General features: G+C 43.6%; 1 protein-coding gene across 1 annotated transcript in view; it reads left to right on the top strand.

The window, feature by feature from the left end:
- asap2a (ArfGAP with SH3 domain, ankyrin repeat and PH domain 2a) overlaps positions 1-23,662 on the top strand; it is a 94,490-nt gene that overhangs the window by 18,488 nt on the left and 52,340 nt on the right. Inside the window, exons 2-3 of the mRNA XM_038967273.1 lie at positions 9,673-9,745; positions 21,111-21,256. Coding sequence (XP_038823201.1) covers positions 9,673-9,745; positions 21,111-21,256 — 219 coding nt within the window. The remainder of the gene's footprint in view (positions 1-9,672; positions 9,746-21,110; positions 21,257-23,662) is intronic.

Here is a 23,662-nt window from a genome sequence, read left to right as displayed (position 1 = left end):
GTGTGTGTCCAAACTTTTGACTGGTACTGTATTTAACAGAAATGATTGTGGGTGTAGCGAAATGCGTGTTCCTAGCTCCAACATTGCAGTAATATCTAACAATTCACAACAATAGACACATCTAAAAGTAAAATAATGGAATTAAGAAATATATACATTTTAGGACGAGTAATGTCAGAGTGGCGTTGACTAAAATACAGTAGAATAGAATACAGTACATACATATGAAATGAGTAAAGCAGTATGTAAACATTATTAAAGTGACTCGTGTTCCATTATTAAAGTGACCTGTGATTCCATGTATATAGGGCAGCAGCCTCTAAGGTGCTAGATTGTAGCCGGTTACTCAGTCAACAACCTGATCAACTCTATGCGAAATTAGATGTGTCACGCTGCATGAGGCAAATGGTGGTCACACCAGAAACTGACTGGTTTTCAGATCCACGCCCCTACTTTTTTTTTTTTTTAAAGGTATCTGTGACCAACAGATGCATATCTGTTTTCCCAGTCATGTGAAATCCCTAGATTAGGGCCTAATTAATTAATTTAAATTGACTGTTTTCCTTATATGAACTATAACTCACTAAAATATTAAATTGTTGCATTTATATTTTTGTTCAGTTTAGTTCATCCCTCAGTTTTGCACTTCTGTGTTTAGCAGAGTAACATTCTATCCTATCGAAAGGCACCAAATGTTGCTGGTTCGAATCCCCGAGCCGGCAAGGTGGAAAAATCTGCAGTTCTGCCCTTGAGCAAGGCATTTAACCCCTGCTCCCTAACAACTGCTCCCTGGTCGCCGATGACGTGTATGTTGATTAAGGCAGCCCCTGCACCTCTCTGGTTCAGGGGGGTTGGGTTAAATGAGAAGACACATTTCGGTTGATTGCATTCGGTTGTGAAATTGACTAGGTATCCCCTTTCCCCCTATATACCATTTTCTTTAAGGCTACCCATCCCAGCCCCCATCTGCTCTGCATGGCCACAGAAGTGAAACCATGGCCAGACACCTTCCTCTCCATCGAGAAAGCATGAATATGTCATTGTCAAGCTCATAGAATTTAGGCTATCCATTGATCCATGAAAGACAAACAATGTGACTATTCATGAACTCCACCTTTTGTGTTTTGTGTTTAGGAGTCAACAGACCACAACAATTTAGCCTCACCGAAGTTTGTCCAGAAAAACGCAGTGTGCACATTCATTTGAGGCCTATGTCACTGTAAATAACGTAACTCACACATGCCCAGAAAAGAGAGGATTCTCTCTCCCCCCAAAAATGCTAATCAGGTCACCCTCCATGATTGTCCAACCCTGCTAAAATCTCTAAGCCACCTAGGTGAACTAGAGTAGTTGAAGTAGAGAGTTCACTTAAAATGTTAAGACGTGTGTTTTTAATCAAATCAACTGTATGTATTGAACTTGTCTGATGCTTTAAGCACGCTGTTTGATTAATTAATGATGACACACAAATGACTCGAGGGAGCCAGAGATCAAGATAACCTTTTCCCGACCCTCCTCACGCTGTTGCTGGCCTTCGCAGATTCTGACGTTATGCTCCTGAAGTTGCCGGTAATAGGATACACCAGCGGTGGGCGACCTTTTCCATCTGGAATGCTAATTTATCTTAACATTTCTACCAATCTGCTTGCCAGTTATGATTTTCATATGCACATTTTCGTGGAACAGTCATTTCATTTATAATAGTCTTTGTATCTCAAAATCATTGTCTGTGGTTTCTACATTCTATCTAAATGAAAATGTATACAAATCTAAAAGTAACTTTTATTGCCATTGCCAACTATGTAATAATAACCTACATAAAGCCAACACATAAAAACATTGCAGCCTGCAGGTAGAAAATATCCTGATTTAAAAAAAAAAAAAAAAAAAAAAAAATCTATAAATTACATTGGCTACACATGGCCTGTCTACTCTTGATTTAATCAACTATCAACTGGGTCCGCACAGACACCACTGTAGGCTATTTGTGCAAGGGATTAGAAGTCATCAGGTATCCAAGTCAAGCACTGATAAGAAGTAATCAGGTTTCCACTGGATCAGAGCATGCCATTTTTCCCTTTCCTGCTGAGTGGTTATCAAAGGGAGAGAGCTGGAAATATTGTTCAAATACATTGAGGAACTATTGTCATTCTCAATGGATGTAAAAACAGACTTTGTTAACTTGCTGTTTGGGGTGAAGGAAAAATGACTTTGAGAAGCTCCAGCTCATTTGTGGTGGTGAGTTAAGACAATCAGAAATACCATCAGACATCCCCAAATGGGCACATTTTAGAGGCCTACACGTGCTGGCTAGGTAGACTAGTCCTTCTATATGTGTAATCAGGTGTGCGTCTTTACTCAACATTGATAGGAGCGTTTCAAACACAAGTTGATGAATAAATTGATTAAACTCATAAATGAAATAAACAAACTTGTTTCTCACAAATGTAGCGTAGGTTGTCCTGCAAAACACATGTCCACTCTGACAATGAGAACAAATGCTAAATGACTAGTAGTAGTAATAATAATATATTGTATGCATTAACAGAAATTACTGTGACGAAACAAATTTTGCAGATTAGAAATGATGGGAATAAATGGTACATGTAGGCTACGATTAGTGATGTATGTAATGGGGACTTGATGGACATCAAACAATGCACACAATGAATACCCACGAAATGATGGGAGAGAGCGCATTCTGGAGAGAGACGTGCCTTGTGCATCCGAGCCACAATCCCCTTATTCTTGGACTGGGGCAACCTCGTGGCCTCAATGGATTAGTCCTCTGAGACAGCGCAAATCAGATCGGTGTCTCGTGTGCCATGGAGGGGGGAAAAAACCATCTATTTGCGACTGCTCTACAAAAAAAGAGTAGTTTTCAATACAGACCTCTTTTGTAATACAGTAGGCTATTCCATATAAGGCACCAAGACCTTGTGAAAGTTGCACGGTATACCCTTAATCTTGTAATAAATCACATCTAGTGATGCATAACTTGACATTTCTGCCATCATTTGTGACATTGTGAGAGGATATCCAACCTTCCAATTAATAGCAATGCGTTTCTTAGCCACGGTAAATTCTAAGTTACACAGTTTCTTCTGAAAAGTTGCCAATATCAACATTTCCAAGCAAACAAAAACAGGGAGAAGGGAGAATCTGTAGACATGCTGAGATAAAATAACATGTTCTTTGCCAGAATTCAGACAGCCTTCATGATCACAACATCGTGCAAATACTGTATGTCCCCTTTTGTGTTTTACACTTCCAGTAGAGGAACATCATTTCCGAGTGCATGATATTCAGTTTCACTGGCATATAGGATGTTCTATAGATGGTTTTAAACTGCAGTAATTTGTCTGAGATTATATGAACATGACTGGGCATTCTAACATATCTGTATGCATTCATCATCAATGTTGTGTACTGACTGCACCATGACAGTGAAGTCTGTAGAGCTGTTTTATACCGTGTAGGTGTGAAAAGTAGGGAATCAAATACAATTTTATTTGTCAAATGTGCCAAATACAACAGTGAAATGCTTGCTTACAAGCCCTTATCCAACAGTGCAGTTTTAAGAAAATACACCAGAAAAAAGTAAGAGATAAGAATAACAAATAATTAAAGAGCAGCAGTAAATAGCAATAGCGGGGCTATATACAGGGGGTGCCGGTACAGAGTCAATGTGTGGGGGCACCGGTGTCAAGGTAATTGAGGTAATATGTACATGTAGGTAGAGTGATTAAAGTGACTATGCATAGATAATAACAGAGAGTTGCAGTGGTGTAAAAGGGGGGGGGGGGGGGATGCAAATCGTCTGGGTAGCCATTTGATTAGCTGTTCAGGAGTCTTATAGCTTTGGGGTAGAAGCTGTTTAGAAGCCTTTTGTACCTAGACTTGGTGCTCCGGTACCACTTGCCGTGTGGTAGCAGAGAGAACAGTCTATGACTAGGGTGGCTGGAGTCATTGACAATTTTGACACCGCCTGGTATAGGGGTCTTGGATGGCAGGAAGCTTGGCCCCGGTGATGTACCGGGCCATACCCACTACCCTCTAGTGCCTTGCGGTCGGAGGCCGAGCAGTTGCCATACCAGGCAGTGATGGAACCCGTCAGGATGCTCTCGATGGTGCAGCTGTCAAACCTTTTGAGGATCTGAGGACCCATGCCAAATTAGCTACGGAGCTAGTTCATTCTCTTCAGACAGAACTTAAGCCGAGAGCGGATGAAACATTAGCTAACATTACACTACTAGCTCAGCACTGGGAATATTTTTTTTTTTTTCTGTTAAGTCAAATCAGTTACCTTGCCAGCTACATCAGTCAAATAAAGAGTAGCCAGTTTCTGCTTTGCTTGCTTTAACAACTCTGAGAAAAAGTGCAACACAGAGACAGCAGCACCGTGCTGGTCAGAAGCTTTGCCTTCACACGGCTTGTCCGCATGCTCTGTTGTGTCCACACAGTGGCTGAAACCGACAAACAGCCTAGCCGACCACTCTGAGGCGTCCGGATGGTCCTAAAGTACACCGATGCAGCGTTTTTGTATCACAGTGCAATGATAAAAATGGGAGGGGGGGTCAAAAAGAAAATGTTAGAATGTGGGGGGGTCATGTCCCCCCCGTCCCCAGTGAAAGTTGCGCCCCTGATGGGTCCTCATGAGCACCACTGAAATTAGAAATATGTCTGTGCTCTAACAAGCCACCACTTCCTCCTCCTGTTGGCTATAATTTCAGTACCAACATTCTGTTACAGGAACACTGGTGTTATTGTTCGGAGAATACAAGCTAACTAGTGCCTTTGTACGCCATACACATCAACAGTGTAATATCAGGATGAAGTAAATAACAAGGAACATACAGTAGAATTACATGATATCAAATTTTATTAGTCACATGCGCCGAATACAACAGGTGTAGACCTTACAGTGAAATGCTTACTTACGAGCCCCTGCAGTTAAGAAAAATATGGCTAAGAGATAAAAGTAACTAATTAGTAATTAAAGAGCAGCAGTAAAAAAAAAAATATATATATACAGGGGGGTGCTGGTACAGAGTCAATGTGCGGGGGCACCGGTTAGTTGAGGTAGTATGTACATGTAGGTAGAGTTAAAGTGACTATGCATAGATGACAACAGAGAGTGGCAGTGGTGTGGAGGGGGGCAATGCGAGTAGTCTGGGTAGCCATTTGACTAGATGTTCAGGAGTCTTATGGCTTGGGGGTAGAAGCTGTTTAGAAGCCTCTTGGACCTAGACTTGGCGCACTGCTACCGCTTGCCGTGTGGTAGCAGAGAGAACAGTCTATGACTAGGGGGGCTGGAGTCTTTGACAATTTTTAGGGCCTTCCTCTGACACCGCCTGGTATAGAGGTCCTGGATGGCAGGAAGCTTGGCCCCAGTGATGTACTGGGGCACTACCCTCTGTAGTGGATTGCGGTCGGAGGCCAAGCAGTTGCCATACAAGGCAGTGATAAACTAGTCAGGATGCTCTCAATGGTGCAGCTGTACTACCTTTTGAGGACCCATGCCAAATCTTTTCAGTCTCCTGAGGGGGAATAGGTTTTGTCGTGCCCGCTTCACAACTGTCATGGTGTGCTTGGACCATGTTAGTTTGTCGGTGATGTGGACACCAAGGAACTTGAAGCTCTCAACCTGCTCATCTGCAGCGTTGATGAGAATGGGGGCGTGCTCGGTCCTCTCTTTCCTGTAGTCCACAATCATCTCCTTTGTCTTGACCACGTTGAGGGAGAGGTTGTTGTCCTGGCACCACACGGCCAGGTCTCTGACTTCCTCCCTATAGGCTGTCTCGTTGTTGTCGGTGATCAGGCCTACCACTGTTGTGTCATCGGCACATTTAATGATGGTGTTGGAGTCGTGCCTGGCTGTGCAGTCATGAGTGAACAGGGAGTACAGGAGGGGACTGAGCACGCACCCCTGAGGGGCCCCTGTGTTGAGGATCAGCGTGGCGGATGTGTTGTTACCTACCCTTACCACCTGGGGGCGGCCCGTCAGGAAGTCCAGGATCCAGTTGCAGAGGGAAGTGTTTAGTCCTAGGGTCCTTAGCTTATTGATGAGCTTTGAGGGTACTATGGTGTTGAACGCTGAGCTGTAGTCAATGTATAGCATTCTCCCATAGGTGTTCCTTTTGTCCAGGTGGGAAAGGGCAGTGTGGAGTGCAATAGAGACTGCATCATATGTATACATTGTAAGATGTTTATTGATAGGCAATGCATTTGGTACAGAGTATGATTTGACCAAGTGACAACCATGGTCTAACAAGCTCATCAAAACAATGTTCAAGAAGTTGGGCTATTGTATTAGTAGCTAGCTATATTGCCATAAAGGTATTGGTTTACATTCTAGCTAGTGCCCATCACTGACACAGGCAATAGTTGCTTTCCTTGGCTCCCTACAAAAAGCTTTAGGGCCAACTGTTATATTGGTCGTCTAATAGCCATTGGGGATACTTGTAAACATTACAGTTAAGTCCTTCCAGCTGTTAGCTAGCTAGCTAACAAGCTACCTAGCTAACTGCATTTCGAGCTAACTACTTACTACCTAACCTTTAGTCTTCAGATAATTAGGTTATCAGAAAAACAGCTGAGTGGTAGCTAGCTAGCTAATTACATGTACTCTTATGCTTGAAACAACTTTGGAACCAATTGTCCACAGTATCATATTGTTACCGGTAGCTAGCTAGCTAGTTGGCTTTATTGGTCCAGTGAGTAGGTTAGTCAGCCTCTAGCTTTGCCGGTAAAACTCCAGTATTACTGCTAAACTAATTCCTCTTTGGTCATTCAATTCCGTTGCAGAAGTGGGAGGAGGAGAGTGGATGGTCCGTAACCTTGTCGTAGCTACAGTTCGCTGTGCTCCTTAGCGATTGGCAAAGCTACTCTTGACCCTGGCTGTTTGGTTTGTTTACAAATCGTGGATTGTGTACTGTGCCATAGACTGTATGGGCTGTGCAAACATAGGAAGGTGGAGATGTGCACACTCAATTAATCATTATTTATATCCGCCATATGTCGGTTTTAGGAGGGTGGAACTAAACAAGCATTTCTGCACTAGAACAGGAATTAGGTCGAAATAGTGGCGGTAACTTCCTCTGGACGGGGCATTTAACTAACTCCGTCACTGCTTGGCGGCATCATTCTCATGGAAAGAGGAACTGGAAATCAATGAATATCCAAGTCCCAATGTTGCTGTATTCTTAGGGAGGGATGAGGTCAGCCGAAATGCTTTTAGGGCATTATCACGAAGTAGCCTCTCCAAGGTTAGGTAAAATATATACTGAAGGAAACAGATTCCCATGGCTGGAAGGAGAGTGCAGAGTGATATTGGATGGCGCAAAAACATTTTACAACCACATATTGCATGGCGCAAAAACTTTTACAACCCTGTATCTCATGTTACTCTTTTAAAAGGGGGATCCTGTTGTTGAACTTTGGATCCAGAAAATAATTCATTTATCACTTTGTTTCATAGCTTGCTTTGAACAACACCTCCAGTGTGGTTGAAAACCAGAGTTTCAGTATGTGTGGGAATGAATCCAGATGGTCCAGAATCCAGATGGTCTCTGTGGAGCTAATAAGGTTTTGTGTTTATCTGAGTCATATATATTTTACGCTAGACTGGCTCATGACTCATATTTGTACAGTAGAACGGTGAATGGGAAACTCTTGGCACCAAATTACAACAAGGCAGCATACATCTTAGGAAGGGTGGTTAGGAGAACTCCATCTATATCGATGACATTTGGATGTTTGTCTGACATCAGTTGGCTACAATTGCTGCAAAGAATTGCTGGCCACTGGCTAAATCAGTCAGCTGGAGCACAGTATGTTGTGTGATAGATGCTTGTAGACTGTCTTAGGAGAATCTTAGAGGGCTTGTGTTGTGTGACTCTCAGCTAGTGGTGGGCAGGGAGCCAAGATTTAAGTAGGAGAACCCAGGTGGCGATCTCGTTAGCGTCAGCGCTTGTGATGAGTCATTCTGTTCAGCTAATGAGACAGTGTTTTTAGCTTTTATGTTTATTGTTTCTCTCTCTTTCGGAGGAGACGGGAGTTAATCGCCAGGATCAAAATGACTATTTGATGAGCTCTTATGAGAGATGGCTTCCTTCTCTCCTGATAGAACGGGTTTGTAGGAAATGTTTAGAAGTGGGATGTGGATTTAAAGTCAATGATGTTCACGTAATAAGCCCAGTGGCATCGTAACCCGGGGCAATGCTTCCTATTGTCCAATCTCAGAGGTTAAGGTCAGCGGCAGCCCTGTTTTCAGAATTCCACTCACTGACATGTTTTCATCTCATTTTCCACTTTCCAAAATGGAACCCCCCCCCCCTAAATTGTAGGATTCAACAAGTTGTAGCCTATATTTGACCACTAGTCTATGGTCGTGCTCAATAAGCGTGGGTGCTCAACTGTCTTCTAAATCTCAATTCCTCTCTTTATTATATCTTCTCTGTACGTAAGAAGTCTTTAGATATCCCTACGCCCACCTTGTCTCCTTCAATTTGTATGTAGGTGGCCTTCCCTGTGTCAGCAAGAGGCAACCACCGATAAATGTGACTAAGCACATTGTCAGCTCTCACCCACTCCGTGAAATTCAATACCAACAATAACAGAGCACTTCTCGGGGATTTTTTAAAAATATAACGCTGATTTAGGCCTAACTATTCTCTCTCATGGCTAGCATGGTAGCAAGGGGAATACTGTGTATGTTTATCTGTGGCAACTGAATGGAGCCGCTGTGCCTTTCACTAAAGTAGATTCAGACTGATGCAAAGAGAGGGGGATAGGATCTGTTGAATTCAGTGATATTGGGAACAAGGGCAGAGTGGCGCCGGCTGGACCTTCTTGGTGAAGCACAAAACTCATTTCCCAAATCCCCCGGAGACCATCCAATCGTGGGTTGGTACAGTGGTGCACTGTCTCAGCTGGAGTCAGAGTATGTGTGTACTGTAAGTGCATTAGCGTCTGTGTGTGTGTGTGTGTGTGTGTGTGTGTGTGTGTGGGCATCTTACAGGAACGGCTTTTTAGTAGTGCGAGACCTCATCAGCCTGACCTACCTCCATAACGGAGTGGCTCCACCTATCTGGTCTGTATGGATGCCTCCTGAACTCCTCTCTCTCCCCTTTTACTCCACACTGGGATTCAGTTGGGCCTATTTATAGCATCGTCCTGAATAATGAATCACCTGCAGTCAGGAGGCTGTTCCCTTCCTCCTCGCACACACACACACACACGCACGCACGCACACACACACACACACACACACAGATGCAAATCACACACCTGCTACCCAAAGTCACGTACATATACACTTTAAAACACACCTGCTACCTACAAACACACACACATACAGATAGTAGGCACACACTGACACACCTGTGTCCACAATGACTTGTGGCAAGATAAACGCTATCAATGCCAGAGATGAGGGGGAAAAAAGCCTCTATCCTCTAGAGAACGTTAGGAAACAGAAGTTGCCCAGAGCTGACAACGTGCCTCAAACAACATCATCTCATCCAATATTACCCGCGGGAACGATTCAGACATGTTAGTAGGCAAGGCAACACGAATGCTACAGAATGTGTGCCGTATGGCTTTCATTGTGTCCTTGAACTGACACTAACTGGACTTCCTCTCCCTCTCTCTCTCCTTCCCTCCCTCCAGGCGCTGGATGTGGACCGCAGCGTGCTGTACAAGATGAAGAAGTCAGTCAAGGCCATCTACACCTCGGGTCTCGGTGAGTCAGAAAGGTTAACACTCATTTGCAGTCGCAACACCATACCGCTCCCATCTGATGAAAGGTCAGCGTTCAGAGCCACCTGTGACAGTCATCACAGAAACTCAATAAGCTAGTCCATGTACCTGCTCAGGCCGTGGTGGGGTGTGTGTGGGCCAGGGTATGACAGCGTTTAGGGTCGGTGTGTTTTTCGGTCAAATGAGGGGAGAGGATGGCCTCTGTTTGAAGATTTATGGCCTTAACTCCATATGTTCTCCAAACACACGGTATGGAGAAGAGAACAGCAATGCTGACTCCCTCTGTCAATGCTTAATACGGTAGGGTTTACACTGAGGAATCCATATCCACTGGAAGATGGCCACTGGTAGACTGGCTTAATTAGTGTGTGCTTGTTTTGGGTGGGTTGCAAGTGTGTGTGCGTGTGTGTGTGTGTGTGTGTGTGTGCACGGAGCTCATCAGCATGCTCACTCTGGCTGGCTGTGACAGTGTGGGGTGTTTCCAGCGCCTTGTCTTTGGGCTGTATGACAGGGTCCTGCTGAGAGCGTATGGAACGCTTTTCTCTCTCTTTGCTGAGCTGGGCTTTTTTGGGAACACTGCTACCTCTGTTCAAAGGGGAGACAGCTGTCTACCCCAGACCTTCGAGGAACAGGTGTACCAGGGAACACCCTTTGTGTGAGTACTTGTGAGTGTACGGGGGCAAAAGGGTGGCAGTGTTGCGCTCTTCCCCACTACACTATGTTCTAATGGAGTTCCAAGCACTCATTTCATCTCCTTCCTCTCTTCCCGGTATCCTGAAATAGTGCCTTTGTGTCACTCAACAACATTGCAGATGTGTGTTTTGTGTATGTGTATACAGTATGTGTGGATAGCTCTGGTAAGCATTTTGACTCTTTTACCAGTTGGTTACTAGGCAACATGCATAATTTGCTGTGGTATCACCCTCAATGGAAGGATTTTCATAGCGGGTAGAATTCATGGTGTTGGCTGAATCCTCTCAAAAATAAGGGGCTTAAATTCTTTAAAACCCCATTAAGCGTTTAAGCACTTTCATTAAGAGGCTTTATGGACCTCCTTAACACTGACAATCTTAATTGTTACTTCGACAACAGAATTCAGTACAGAAAACACACTATAAATTCATCTCGTTTCTGACATTCGTTTTTTTAAGGGAAGTTAGAGATTCAAATTGTATGTAAATTTGATGGCTTTGTTAGCGTGTAAACGTAGCTGGGAAGTTGGAGATTAAAATGTAATGTAAATTTGATGTCTTTGCTTGCGTGTAAATGCAGCTAGCAGCTTGTGATTGTGACTTACAATTCCCCTAAGGTGCCAGTACATTGCCCCTTTGAGAAACGTAGTAACTGCATAGACGTTCGGTACAGTAATAGTCAGTGCATAACAGGAAGGTTTCGATAACATCAAAAAATATGTTTTATTGTCACATACAAGGTGCAGAGAAATGTTTTAGTGTCGACCATAGTAGTACGGCGCCCCTGGAGTAAATTAGGGTTAAGTGCCTTGCTCAAGGGCACATCGACAGATTTTCCACCTTGTCGCCTCGGGATTTGAATCCCCAACCTTTCGGTCACTGGCCAAGTGCTCTAACTGATAGGCTACCTGATTTGAGTGGCGTTGGAGGCCAGCTGTAAATCCGAGTCCTGGTGACGTGAGAGATTAGTCTCTCCTGAAGGCTTTAGTCTGTGATCCTCACAGATCAACCTCTACTACTGGTTAACCTCAGGCCTCAGAAAACAAAATAGTCAAGACATCAGCACCCAGGTTTATTACACCCCTGTCAGCTCTGCTCAGCTGTCAGACGTTTTACAGCTATGTTAGATACCTGTAGGTAATGTTAGGGCTACAGGGGTGTGTCGTATTCAGTAACTCTGGACTTATTGTCAGTACGACCTTTTCAAGTAGTCTTGTTAATTTCACGAGACGGAAGTGTCAAGAATGCTGTGGAAACATCGAAGTAGTTGTACTGCTCTGGTCATTGACGTAAGGGACTATTGAAGTAGTTGTACTGCTCTGGTCATTGACGTAAGGGACTATTGAAGTAGTTGTACTGCTCTGGTCATTGACGTAAGGGACTATTGAAGTAGTTGTACTGCTCTGGTCATTGACGTAAGGGACTATTGAAGTAGTTGTACTGCTCTGGTCATTGACGTAAGGGACTATTGAAGTAGTTGTACTGCTCTGGTCATTGACGTAAGGGACTATTGAAGTAGTTGTACTGCTCTGGTCATTGATGTAAGGGACTATTGTGAATTAAGAGACGTTCTGAAGTCGTCACTCACATTTAGACTTGAATCTGTCCTTGACGTTCCACTATCGTGTTCTTTCACGTTGTGGTTCGCTGCTTGTCGTCATTCATCTAGACGGGCCCTTTCTGAATGTACCGTCAGTCAGAAGAAGAACAGAGGTTGATTGATTACATAAGAGGAGAACTTGGTGACCTTCCAGTCTTCCTGAGAATGAATGCTGTGAATTAAGACTCTTTTGCTTTAACAGAGCTGTGGGAGTTTACATTTTCTGGCCCTTCTGTGTAGCAAAGACCTTTGTCAGTTCCAATATGAATAGTGAAAACGTGTTGCTGGGCTTGTTAGCATTAGTGCTAAAGTTGGTTCCAATGCTAGCTATAATATTTAGCGCTTGTTTCAGGCAGAAAGTACCCTTAGAACAGAAAGTACCCTTAGGCATAGAACCTAAACCCAGTCCCTCCAGGATTCTGTGCTCCAATTTTTTCACAAAATCAACAATTCCCCACATATTATGCAAGGGCTTGCAAATTTGACCAATCACTGCATTAAAAACGGTCAAATCATTGCAATATTTTAGCGTAAAAATTGACCCACTACTACAGTACAAAAAGAGGGCTCGCAATTTCAACCAATCACTGCACTTTTACCTCATAATGTGGTTCAATCAAGCCACATGTCAACAAACGTTTTCCCTTGTCAGCGTATTTATCACAAATTGGACAAAATTATTGCAAATGTCAGAATTGCTGCAGCAAAATCAAGGATCTTTGCTGCAAATATCACAAAAAATCCCTGTGAAATCCTGGAGGGACTGCTAACCTTGACCATTAAGAAGAATGTAAATGTAAGACATTTCAACAGCTGGTCATCATTGTCAGTGAGATTCTGTGTTAGTATTTTCCAGTCAGGAGGTCTATGCAACTTTTGAGTCTGTGCTGCTTGGTATTCTAATGTGGGCTAGAGGCACTGAACTGAACCTAGACATCTCACCCAGGTTCCCTTCCCTACCCACAATCTTAGTCAGTTGCCTGGGCTTCACTCTCCTTTGGTGAAATATTCATCCCTGGCAGTTGGTGCGAATTGGGAGAAATCTCTCTTTGCTCTGTAGCTCTTTAAATCTGTGTTGCTGCCTGCCCTCCGTAGCTTTAGCATGCTGCTTTCTGAGAGAACTATTCTTGTCCATTCGACAGCATAGCTGGCTTCTCATAACCACGACCTTCACATGCCCAGATTTGTCATGTTATTCCATACACAAAGTTCATGTCTCGAAGACTCCTGCTCCAGACTCTTGCCGTTTGGACGCTGTATTAGCTTTTGACCTGACCAGGCCCTCCAGCAATACTGACAAGCTGTTTTATCTCGGTCTCCCTCTGCCTCTCCATCACTTCCTCCCTTCCAATCAGGCAGGCAGTCAGTCAGGCAGGCAGTCAATCAGGCAGGCAGGCAGGCAGTCAATCAGGCAGGCAGTCGGTCAGTGACAGTAGAGCAGAGAAGATGATGCGTGTCTCCTTCACCATGGACACAGCCATCCTCCTGGAGGACAGAGACCCAGTGGAGAGCCCGGTCAGACTGACAGAACTGGAGCAGAGCTTCCCCTTGCCACGCCACATGGCTTCCCTGGTGCCGCCTATGTCTGCCCATCACTGGGCCTGCAGATCTGTCACCCTATCACTACTCTATTGGCCCACAGGCTAAAATAAGAAAAACATACTTTATTCAATCCCCAGAGTTTTTAATCTGGCTGGTTTATATTCAGACACAGCTGTTGGTCTAACTGATGGTGCTTGCTGTATGCACTGCTGTGCCACTGGGATAGATCTGTTTTTCTGGCTTAACTTTGTCACGATGAGCCCATGGCTCCATAGGCAGGCATCACACCCATGATAATGAGTACACAGCTACTTAGTACTCGCTTGCATACACGTGTTGTAAACAGTGAGGAATATACCATACATTATACATACTGGAAGCACAGTCACATACTGTAGATACGGACACACATGAACTCATTTGTCATTCCCCTTGCAGTCTTGCTTTTTTCCATCACAAGCCACACACACACACACACACACACACTTTATAGCCAAGCTGCCAGGTAACGGAGGGAATTAGGCTTCCAGAAGCACTATTGTAACGATACTGTGGATGGATGTGTACGTGTTTGAACTGCAGGTAGAGCCCCCTGAGAGCCACAGAAACAGCAGGACAGCCATAACACCCATTTTACGCCTCTGTCCTCTCTCACTGAGCTCTCCCCTAACGACGACCCCTCTCTCCTCCACTCGGTGGTCCTCTGGGTAAACCTTAACGGCCAAATTGTGAAAAGGGTGTTAAGTCCAGCAGTATTTATACAGCCTCCATGGACAGTGTGGTCCTAAGCTGGAAATAGATAGGGATGTGGACATAGTTTGTCCGTGCTGAAACCTCCAGCAGAGTGAGTGGAGGAAACAGAAGCTAGGCTACTATCTGTTGATTAAACAGAGAGCTGTCTGGTGGAGCGGACAATGCTGGAGTAACAACACCCCACCACTCTCCTATGCTGTTAGATAATCCACAGCAGGGACGTGTGTGTATTACGTTTGTTGTTGCAGATCTACAGTTGGTGTGCTTTTGTATGCATTGAGTTGTCAAAGAACTGTGTGTCTGCCTGTGTGTGGATTTTCAAAGAGCTTTCTATGGGTGAATTGCGTCACCTCTCCTCCCTCCTTTTCAAGATTCCCATAAAACACGGGGCCACCATGTTCTGAGGGCCTGCCACAGACAGGAACCCAAGTCATTCCCTCGATTTCATCCACAACAGCAGAACCCAGCCCTCCATGTCATGTTATCACTGACTATCCCTGGCTGTGACGGAAAGAGACGAGAGACAGTGTAGGAATGCACTGGGGGGTGGCGTGTACTAGTGTACACACACACTCCGACACACAGTACACTGACGTGTCTATCTGCTGGGGTTGCATTACAGTAAACAGGAGACTAGCCTTGTGGACTTTATGCCGGGTGTTTTCTGTCATGGGTGGATAGTTGAGGCACTGAGAGGCCCTGATCTCGGGTGTCACTTCAAAACAAAAGCCCAGGCGGTGCCCGCTGGCGACACACAGGCCAGGGCGACCCACAACAAAGCAGCTGGGTTTGCTGCCTAAACAGTGTGTGTGTGTTTGAACATGTGTGTTGTAGCGTCAGCCACCTATGGCCAGAGGTGAGCAAGGGCAAATAAAACAGCAACCCATAGGGAATTCAACGGTAGGTCCCATTCAGGTAACTTGACTAGATTGTGGGTTCTCTAAAAGCAGGAAAAAATGTCCTTCAGTAGACATTTTGTCTTTGGGATTAGGGTTTTAAAGCTTTAAAAAAAAATCAAGGACTTTCAACTCGCTCGTTAAATCTATGCCTATGAGCTCAGAGGACTCCAAACGCAGTGCTTTTCGTTCATGTTTATCTGATGATGTGCATGATGATGATGCATGATTCATCCACCTTGATCTTATTGCATCACCATAAGAGTTGCTTGTAGTTTTTCAATTTCACGTGTGAACACGTTAAAAGTTGGACGTGTGTGTGGCAGTCTGTCTGGACAGATGCGGTGCGATAATGTGTTCCGCTGAGTCATTCTCTGGGGGCAGATGCCTTGGGGTGTCGATACTTGCACTCCTCCGCATCTCTCTCTGTGTCTCTCTCTGTGTGTCTCTCTCTCTGTCTCTGTCTCTCTGTGTGTGTGTGTCTCTCTCTCTGTCTCTCTCTGTGTGTGTCTCTCTCTCTGTCTCTGTCTCTGTGTGTGTGTGTGTGTGTGTGTGTCATTCTTTCTTTTTCCTCTAATGTATCTCTCTCTGGGTCTTTCCACCTCAAAAAGCACAAGAAAGAGGATTTCAACACTCACCTTCTCCGATTGTTCTGAAATCATTTCCGTAGTTGAAAACAGATAAGATTCAGTGTTCCTGCAACATTATTTTGTTGAAATATAATTTGATCTCTGCGAAATGTAGCTAATTGAGTGCACCTACATTGGGCATTTTTAAATGATAGGATTCATATAATATTCAATAAATATAGTACTTCTGATTTGGACCCTAAACAATGAGTAAGACATGAGGATTCCAAAGAGAGTCAAAAGTCACCTACGCACATCCCATGCCAATCCCAACCCAACAGTGAGTATACAGTATCGTTTCTCTGTCTGACAAGTAGTATGGAGGTATTTCCCATTTGTATATCCTGATATTACCAGGTTCTGACTATTCGATGGCGCTGCTCCTGTTATTGGGTGGATTTGTGCCACAAATGCTAAAAAGTTAGCATTTGAAACAGTGGCCAAGTAAACAAAACCCAAGCATAGGTTGCTGTCATACCGTTTCAATAGACTGCTTACAGGGTAAGGAAAGCAATATGTCATTTTGTAATTTGGGTGAACGTTCCCTTTAACAAATCACATAGTAGGAACAGCACCGTCTAGTGGTCAGAACCTGGTAATATCAGGATGTAGGACATAAACCTAAATAACTTCAATGACTACTTTCCCTGAACAGGGGACAACACCCACCAAATTCACTGAGGAAACATTACATAGGATAAAGAAACAATATTCAGAGCCGTAGCTACGTAATACTTGTAAAAAAAAAAAAAAACTCAATTTAATTCAAAGGGCTTGATTGGCATGGGAAACATTTCTTTACATTGCCAAAGCCAGTGAAATAGACAAGAAAGAAAAGGGAAATAATCAAAAATGAATAGTAAACATTAACATCTCTGTCTCTGTCTCTGTCAATTCAAGGAGCTTTATTGGCATGGGAAACATATGTTAACATTGCCAAAGCAAGTGAAGTAGATCACAAATGGTGTTCGTTCTTCACTGGTTGACCTTTTCTTGTGGCAACAAATTTTGCTGCTGTGATGGCACAACTGTGGTATTTCACCCAGTAGATATGGGAGTTTATCAAAATCAGGTTTGTTTTCAAATTCTTTGTGGGTCTGTGTAATCTGAGGGAAATATGTGTCTCTATGTTCATACATTGGGCAGGAGGTTAGGAAGTGCAGCTCAGTTTTCACCTCATTTTGTGGGCAGTGTGCACATAGCCTGTCTTCTCTTGAGAGCCAGGTCTGCCTACGGCAGCCTTTCTCAATAGCAAGGCTATGCTCACTGAGTCTGTACATAGTCAAAGCTTTCCTTAAGTTTGCGTCAGTCACAGTGGTCAGGTATTCTGCCACTGTGTTCTCTCTGTTTAGGGCCAAATAGCATTCTAGTTTGCTCTGTTTTTTTGTTAATTACTTGACATTGGAAATAATTATCTTTTTGTTTTCTCATGATTTGTTTGGGTCTAACTGTGTTGCTGTCCTGGGGCATTGTGGGGTGTGTTTGGGTTCTCTAAAATCTTTTCTGGATTTTGATAATTAGCGGGTATCGGCCTAATTCTGCTCTGCATGCATTATTTGGTGTTCTACATTGTATACTGAGGATATTTTTGCAGAATTCTGCATGCAGAGTCTCAATTTGGTGTTTGTCCCATTTTGTGAATCTTGGTTGGTGAGCGGACCCCAGAACTCACAACCATAAAGGGCAATGGGTTCTATAACTGATTCAAGTATTTTTAGCCAGATCCTAATTGGTATGTTGTATTTTATGTTCCTTTCGATGGTATAGAATGCCCTTCTTGCCTTGTCTCTCAGATCGTTCACAGCTTTGTGGAAGTTACCTGTGGCGCTGATGTTTAGGCCAAGGTATGTATAGTTTTTTTGTGTGCTCTAGGGCAAAGGTGTCTAGATGGAATTTCTCTTTGTGGTCCTGGTGACTGGACCTTTTTTGGTCTTACTGAGATTTACTGTCTGGGCCCAGGTCTGGCAGAATCTGTGCAGAAGATCTAGTTGCTGCTGTAGGCCCTCTGTGGTTGGTGACAGAAGCACCAGATCATCAGCGAACAGTAGACATTTGACTAAAGATTCTAGTAGGGTGAGGCCGGGTGCTGCAGACTTCTAGTGCCCTCGCCAATTCGTTGATATATCTGTTGAAGAGGGTGGGGCTTAAGCTGCATTCCTGTCTCACCCCACGGCCATGTGGGAAGAAATGTGTGTTTTTTTGCCTTTTTTAACCGCACACTTGTTTGTGTACATGGATTTTATAATGTCGTATGTTTTTCCCCCAACACCCCTTTCCATCAATTTGTATAGCAGACCCTCATGCCAAACTGAGTCGAAGGATTTTTTTAAATCAACAAAGTATGAGAAGACTTTGCCTTTGTTTTGGTTTGTTTGTCAATTAGGGTGTGCAGGGTGAATATGTGGTCTGTCGTACGATAATTTGGTAAAAAGCCAATTTGACATTTGCTAAGTACATTGTTTTCACTCAGGAAATGTACGAGTCTGCTGTTAATGGTAATGCAGAGGATTTTCCCAAGGTTGCTGTTGACGCATATCCCACGGTAGTTATTGGGGTCAAATTTGTCTCCACTTTTGTGGATTGGGGTGATCAGTCCTTGGTTCCAAATATTGGGGAAGATGCCAGAGCAAAGGATGATGTTAAAGAGTTTTAGTATAGCCAATTGGAATTTGTTGTCTGTATATTTGATCATTTCATTGAGGATACCATCAACACCACAGGCCTTTTTGGGTTGGAGGGTTTTTATTTTGACCTGTAGTTCATTCAAGGTAATTGGAGAATCCAGTGGGTTCTGGTAGTCTTTAGTAGTTAATTCTAAGATTTGTATTTGATCATGTATATGTTTTTGCTGTTTGTTCTTTGTTCTTTGTTATAGAGCCAAAAAGATTGGAGAAGAGGTTTACCCATGCATCTCCATTTTGGAAAGATAATTCTTTGTGTTTGTTTTCCAATTTTCCCAGAAGTGGTTAGAGTCTATGGATTCTTCAATTACATTGAGCTGATTTCTGACGTGCTGTTCCTTCTTTTTCCGTAGTGTATTTCGGTATTGTTTTAGTGAGTCACCATAGTTCTCGAGGGAAGGTCTCTGGGTCGTCATGGCAACTCTCCCTGCACCCATACCAGTGCCTCAAATCCCAGTGTTCCTCTCCACCTCTGGTTTATTAGCTGTTAGCAGCACTTAATGAAGTGTGGGTCTGAGGCTAGGTGACATCTGTCAGGCCTGCTTTATGGACTTCCCTTTTGTTGCTTGAAGTGGTTGCTGGGTTTGATTAGTTGAATTGCCAACTTCCTGTTCCACACACACTCACACGCACGGGTGGCATCTCTCTCTCTCTTAGGTTTGACTCTCCTTTTAAAAAAATACCACACCCATATGTATTAGCTTTAGCCTTATTTTTAGAATCAACCTAACTAGATGTCGACCGATTATGATTTTTCAACGCCGATACCGATTTATTGGAGGTAGTAGTCTCCTGTTCGCGGTCGGCTGCGCCACTCGGGAGGCCTCGGAAGTGAAATCTTCACCTGTTCTGGGAACATAAATGTTTAGAGTTTAGGTTCTGAGAACGTTTTGGTTCCCTGAAAGTTAATTTTGGGGTTTTAATGTTCTGAGATTGCCATGTTTTTTAACTCTTACAAACTGTGCATTTTTGTCTATTCAAACAGACCCCATTTCAAAGGAAACAAGCGATCATTATGATCAGGTGTGGCCAATTAGTGGGTGCGGCCAACACACCTGAACACACTCAACAAGATAGATGATAGAGTTTTGTTGATGCTGAGAACGGATGCATGTTTTTAAATAACATTCTTAGAAGTACAGAAATTCACACAGAAGAACGTTGTTTCTTAACGTTCTCTGAATAATTTGAGAAAATAACTTTAAATAGAACCTTAAGGAAACCTGTAGGAGACGTTATGGGAAGATTGTATGCAAAATAACCATTGGACAAACATGCTCTTAAAAAAAAAAAAGAAGATAAATGTGGTTCTCAGAACGTTATGTGCTAGCTGGGTTACAATCAGGAAGTGCAAACTGTAACCAGTGACACTGTCAGTTTTAGCTATCAACTCCCAAAGTCTAATGAATGGAAACTTTCATGAGTAATTCTTCTTTCATCTCATTGTACGAGAGAGTTTGTGATACTCCGTCTGCACAATTGAACCCAGACACTGTAACCATAGTTCCCCTTAACTGGGTGACGCCAGTCTCTCGCTCTTCCTCTTTCAAGGCCTTTGTTTTCCTCGTCCCCGCCACATGGCCGCTGCTCTGGAGTCACTCCAGTGTGACAACACAGGCTGTGTCCCAAATGGGACCCTGTTCCTTATATAGTGCACTACTTTTGACCCATCCCCATTTGGGATGCAGACACAGTCTTCTCCAACTCTCTCTCTCTTCCTGTCCCATTGTATCCTTGTTTCCCAAAGACAATGCCAGAGAGATGGAGGGGGGGGGGTATTGAAGTGAATGGAATTCCACACACACTGCACTGTGCACTCTAACCAAGGCCCCTATTTATTATTCATTGATTGCCATGTAAGGATCGGAAAAAGTGTGCACGTGCACGTGCACATGTGTTATCCTGCTGAGATGGTCTGTGCGTATGTCCATCAGTGGTGTAAAGTACTTCAGTACAGATACCCCAAAAAAACTACTTCAGTAGTACTTTAAAGTATCTGTACTTGACTATTTATATATTTTTATTACTTTTACTTCACTACAATTCCTAAAGAAAATAATGTACTTTTTACTTCATACATTTCCCCTGACACCCAAAAGTATTTTGAATGCTTAGCAGGGCTGGAAAAGGGTCCAATTCACTCACATATCCCTGGTCATCCTGACTGCCTCTGATCTGGTGGACTCACTTAACAAACATGCTTCGTTTATTCATGATGTTGGAGTGTGCCCCTGGCTATCAGTACATTTTTTTTTTAAATAACGGTTTGCTTTATATAAGGAATTTGAAAATATTTTTAATTTTGATACTTAACTATATTTTATACCAAATACTTTTCAACTTTTACTCAAGTAGTATTTTACTGGGTGACTGTCACTTTTACTTGAGTCATTTTCTATTAAGGTATCTTTACTTTTACTCAAGTATTACAATTGGGTACTTTTTCCACCACTGATGTCCATACCCGAAGGACAGGCTTGGCATAGTGATTGTAAAATTGCACACTGGCATGGTGCTGCCGTGTTCATCCCTTCTTCTTTCTCCTCTCCTTCCAGCCCATGTGGAGAATGAGGAGCAGTACACCCAGGCTCTGGAGAAGTTTGGGGAGAACTGTGTCTACAGGGACGACCCCGATCTGGGTTCTGCCTTCCTCAAGTTCTCGGTCTTCACCAAGGAGCTCACCGCCCTCTTCAAAAACCTGGTGAGAGGAAAGACAGAGATGAACCCAGTTTTGTTCTATTATGCACCTTCAAACTAACTATTTGTTCTGAATGATGAAAAGTCTACCAGCTTGAGGAATTTAGATTGAAATAAGTGTTATGATGCTGCCGAGAATCAAAGCCAGGAGATTAGCCATTCCGTCTTCTGACTCCAACATGGCAACCTAGTTCCATACCTGGCAACCTAGTTCCATACCTGGCAACCCACGTGGTCAGTTCTTGAGACAACACATATTAAATCAACAGCGAATCTGCTCTCTGTCTAAATTGTTCTTGTGGTGAGGCAAAATCCTCTAGAATGACTCTGTCAGGTGTTTCTAATAAAGCTTTGGGGTTGTTTGATTCTATATTGGATTCAAAGTGGGGTCTCTGTAAATTGGATCCAGCAGGTATTTGGTCTTCAAGTAGCACTTTGGACGTTGTGATGGAAAACTGATCTACCCCAAAGGCCTCCGATTCCAGATAACATTCTGACCCCAGAGTATACGCACACAATTAGAGCGCAATGGAAATCTCTCCATGTCCCTAGGGTAGGAATTCCACACGCACACATATGCTTTTAATTCCACAGCAGATACAGTGCCTTCAGAAAGTACACTACATGACCAAAAGTATGTGGACACCTGCTCATTGAGCATCTCATTCCAAAATCATGGCCATTTAATATGGAATTGGTCCCCCTTTTGCTGCTATAACAGCCTCCACTCTTCTGAGAAGACTTTCCACTGGATGTTGGAACATTGCTGCGGGGACTTGCTTCCATTCAGCCACAACCATTAGTAAGGTCGGGCAAGGTTGGGCGATTAGGCCTGGCTCGCAGTCGGCGTTCCAATTCATCCCAAAGGTGTTCGATGGGGTTGAGGTCAGGGCTCTGTGCAGGCCAGTCAAGTCTTCCACACCAATCTCAACAAACCATTACTGTATGGACCTCGCTTTGTGCACGGGGGCATTGTCATGCTGAAACAGGAAAGGGTTTTCCTCAAACTGTTGCCACAAAGTTGGAAGCACAGAGTCATCTAGAATGTTATTGTATGCTGTAACGTTAAGATTTCCCTTCACTGGTACTAAGGGGCCTAATCCGAACCATGGAAAAACAGCCCCAGACCATTATTCCTCCTCCACCAAACTTTACAGTTGGTACTATGCTTTGGGGCAGGTAGTGTTCTCCTGGCATCTGCCAAAACCAGATTAGTCCGTCGGACTGCCAGATGGTGAAGCATGATTCATCACTCCAGAGAATGCGTTTCCACTGCTCCAGAGTCCAATGGCAGCGAGCTTTACACCACTCCAGCCGACGCTCGTGTGCGGCTGCTCGGACATGTAAACCCATTTCATGAAGCTCCAGACAAACCGTTTTTGTGCTGACGTTGCTTCTATAGGCAGTTTGGAATTCGGTGAGCATTGCAACCGAGGACTGATGATTTTTACGCGCTTCAGCAGTCGGGGTCCCTTTGTGTGAGCTTGTGTGGCCTACCATTTCCGCGGCTGAGCCGTTGTTGCTCCTAGACGTTTCCACTTCACAAAAACAGCACTTACAGTTGACCGGAGCAGCTCTAGCAGGTCAGACATTTGACGAACTGACATCCTATGATGGTGCCACGTTGAAAGTCACTGAGCACTTCAGTAAGGCCATTCTACTGCCAATGTTTGTCTATGGAGATTGCATGGCGGTGTGCTCAATTTTATACACCTGTCAGCAACGGGTGTGGCTGAAATAGCCGAATCCACTAATTTGAAGGGGGTCTACATACTTCTGTATATATGATGTATTCACGCCCCTTGACTTTTTACACATTTTGCTGTGTTAATGCCTGAATTTAAAATGGATTAAATTGTAATTTTTTGTCACTGGCCTAGACACAATACCCCATAATGTCAAAATGGAATTATGTTTTTGAAATTGACAAATTCATTAAAAATGAAATGCTGAAATGTTTTGAGTTAGTAAGTATGCAACCCATTTGTTATGGCATGCCTACATAAGTTCAGGAGTAAATATGTGCTTAACAAGTCACGTAATAAGTTGCATGGACTCACTCTGTGTGCAATAATAGTGTTTAACATGATTTTTGAATGACTACCTCATCTCTGTACCCCACACATACAATTATCTGATAGGTCCCTCAGTCAATCAGTGAATTTCATACAAAGATTCAACCACAAAGCCCAGGGAGGTTTTCCGATGCCAAGCGAAGAAGGGCACCTATTGGTAGATGGGTAAAGATTTAAAAAAGCAGACATTGAATATCCCTTTCAGCATGGTGATGTTATTAATTACACTTTCGATGGTGTATCAATACGCCCACTACAAGGATACAGACGTCGTTCCTAACTCAGGAAACCGCTCTGGGATTTCACCATGAGGCCAATGGTGACTTTAAAACAGT

This window comes from Salvelinus namaycush, chromosome 28 (assembly GCF_016432855.1).
Source record: "Salvelinus namaycush isolate Seneca chromosome 28, SaNama_1.0, whole genome shotgun sequence".
Taxonomy (NCBI): Eukaryota; Metazoa; Chordata; class Actinopteri; order Salmoniformes; family Salmonidae; genus Salvelinus; species Salvelinus namaycush.
This window is presented reverse-complemented; position numbering and strand designations above follow the sequence as displayed.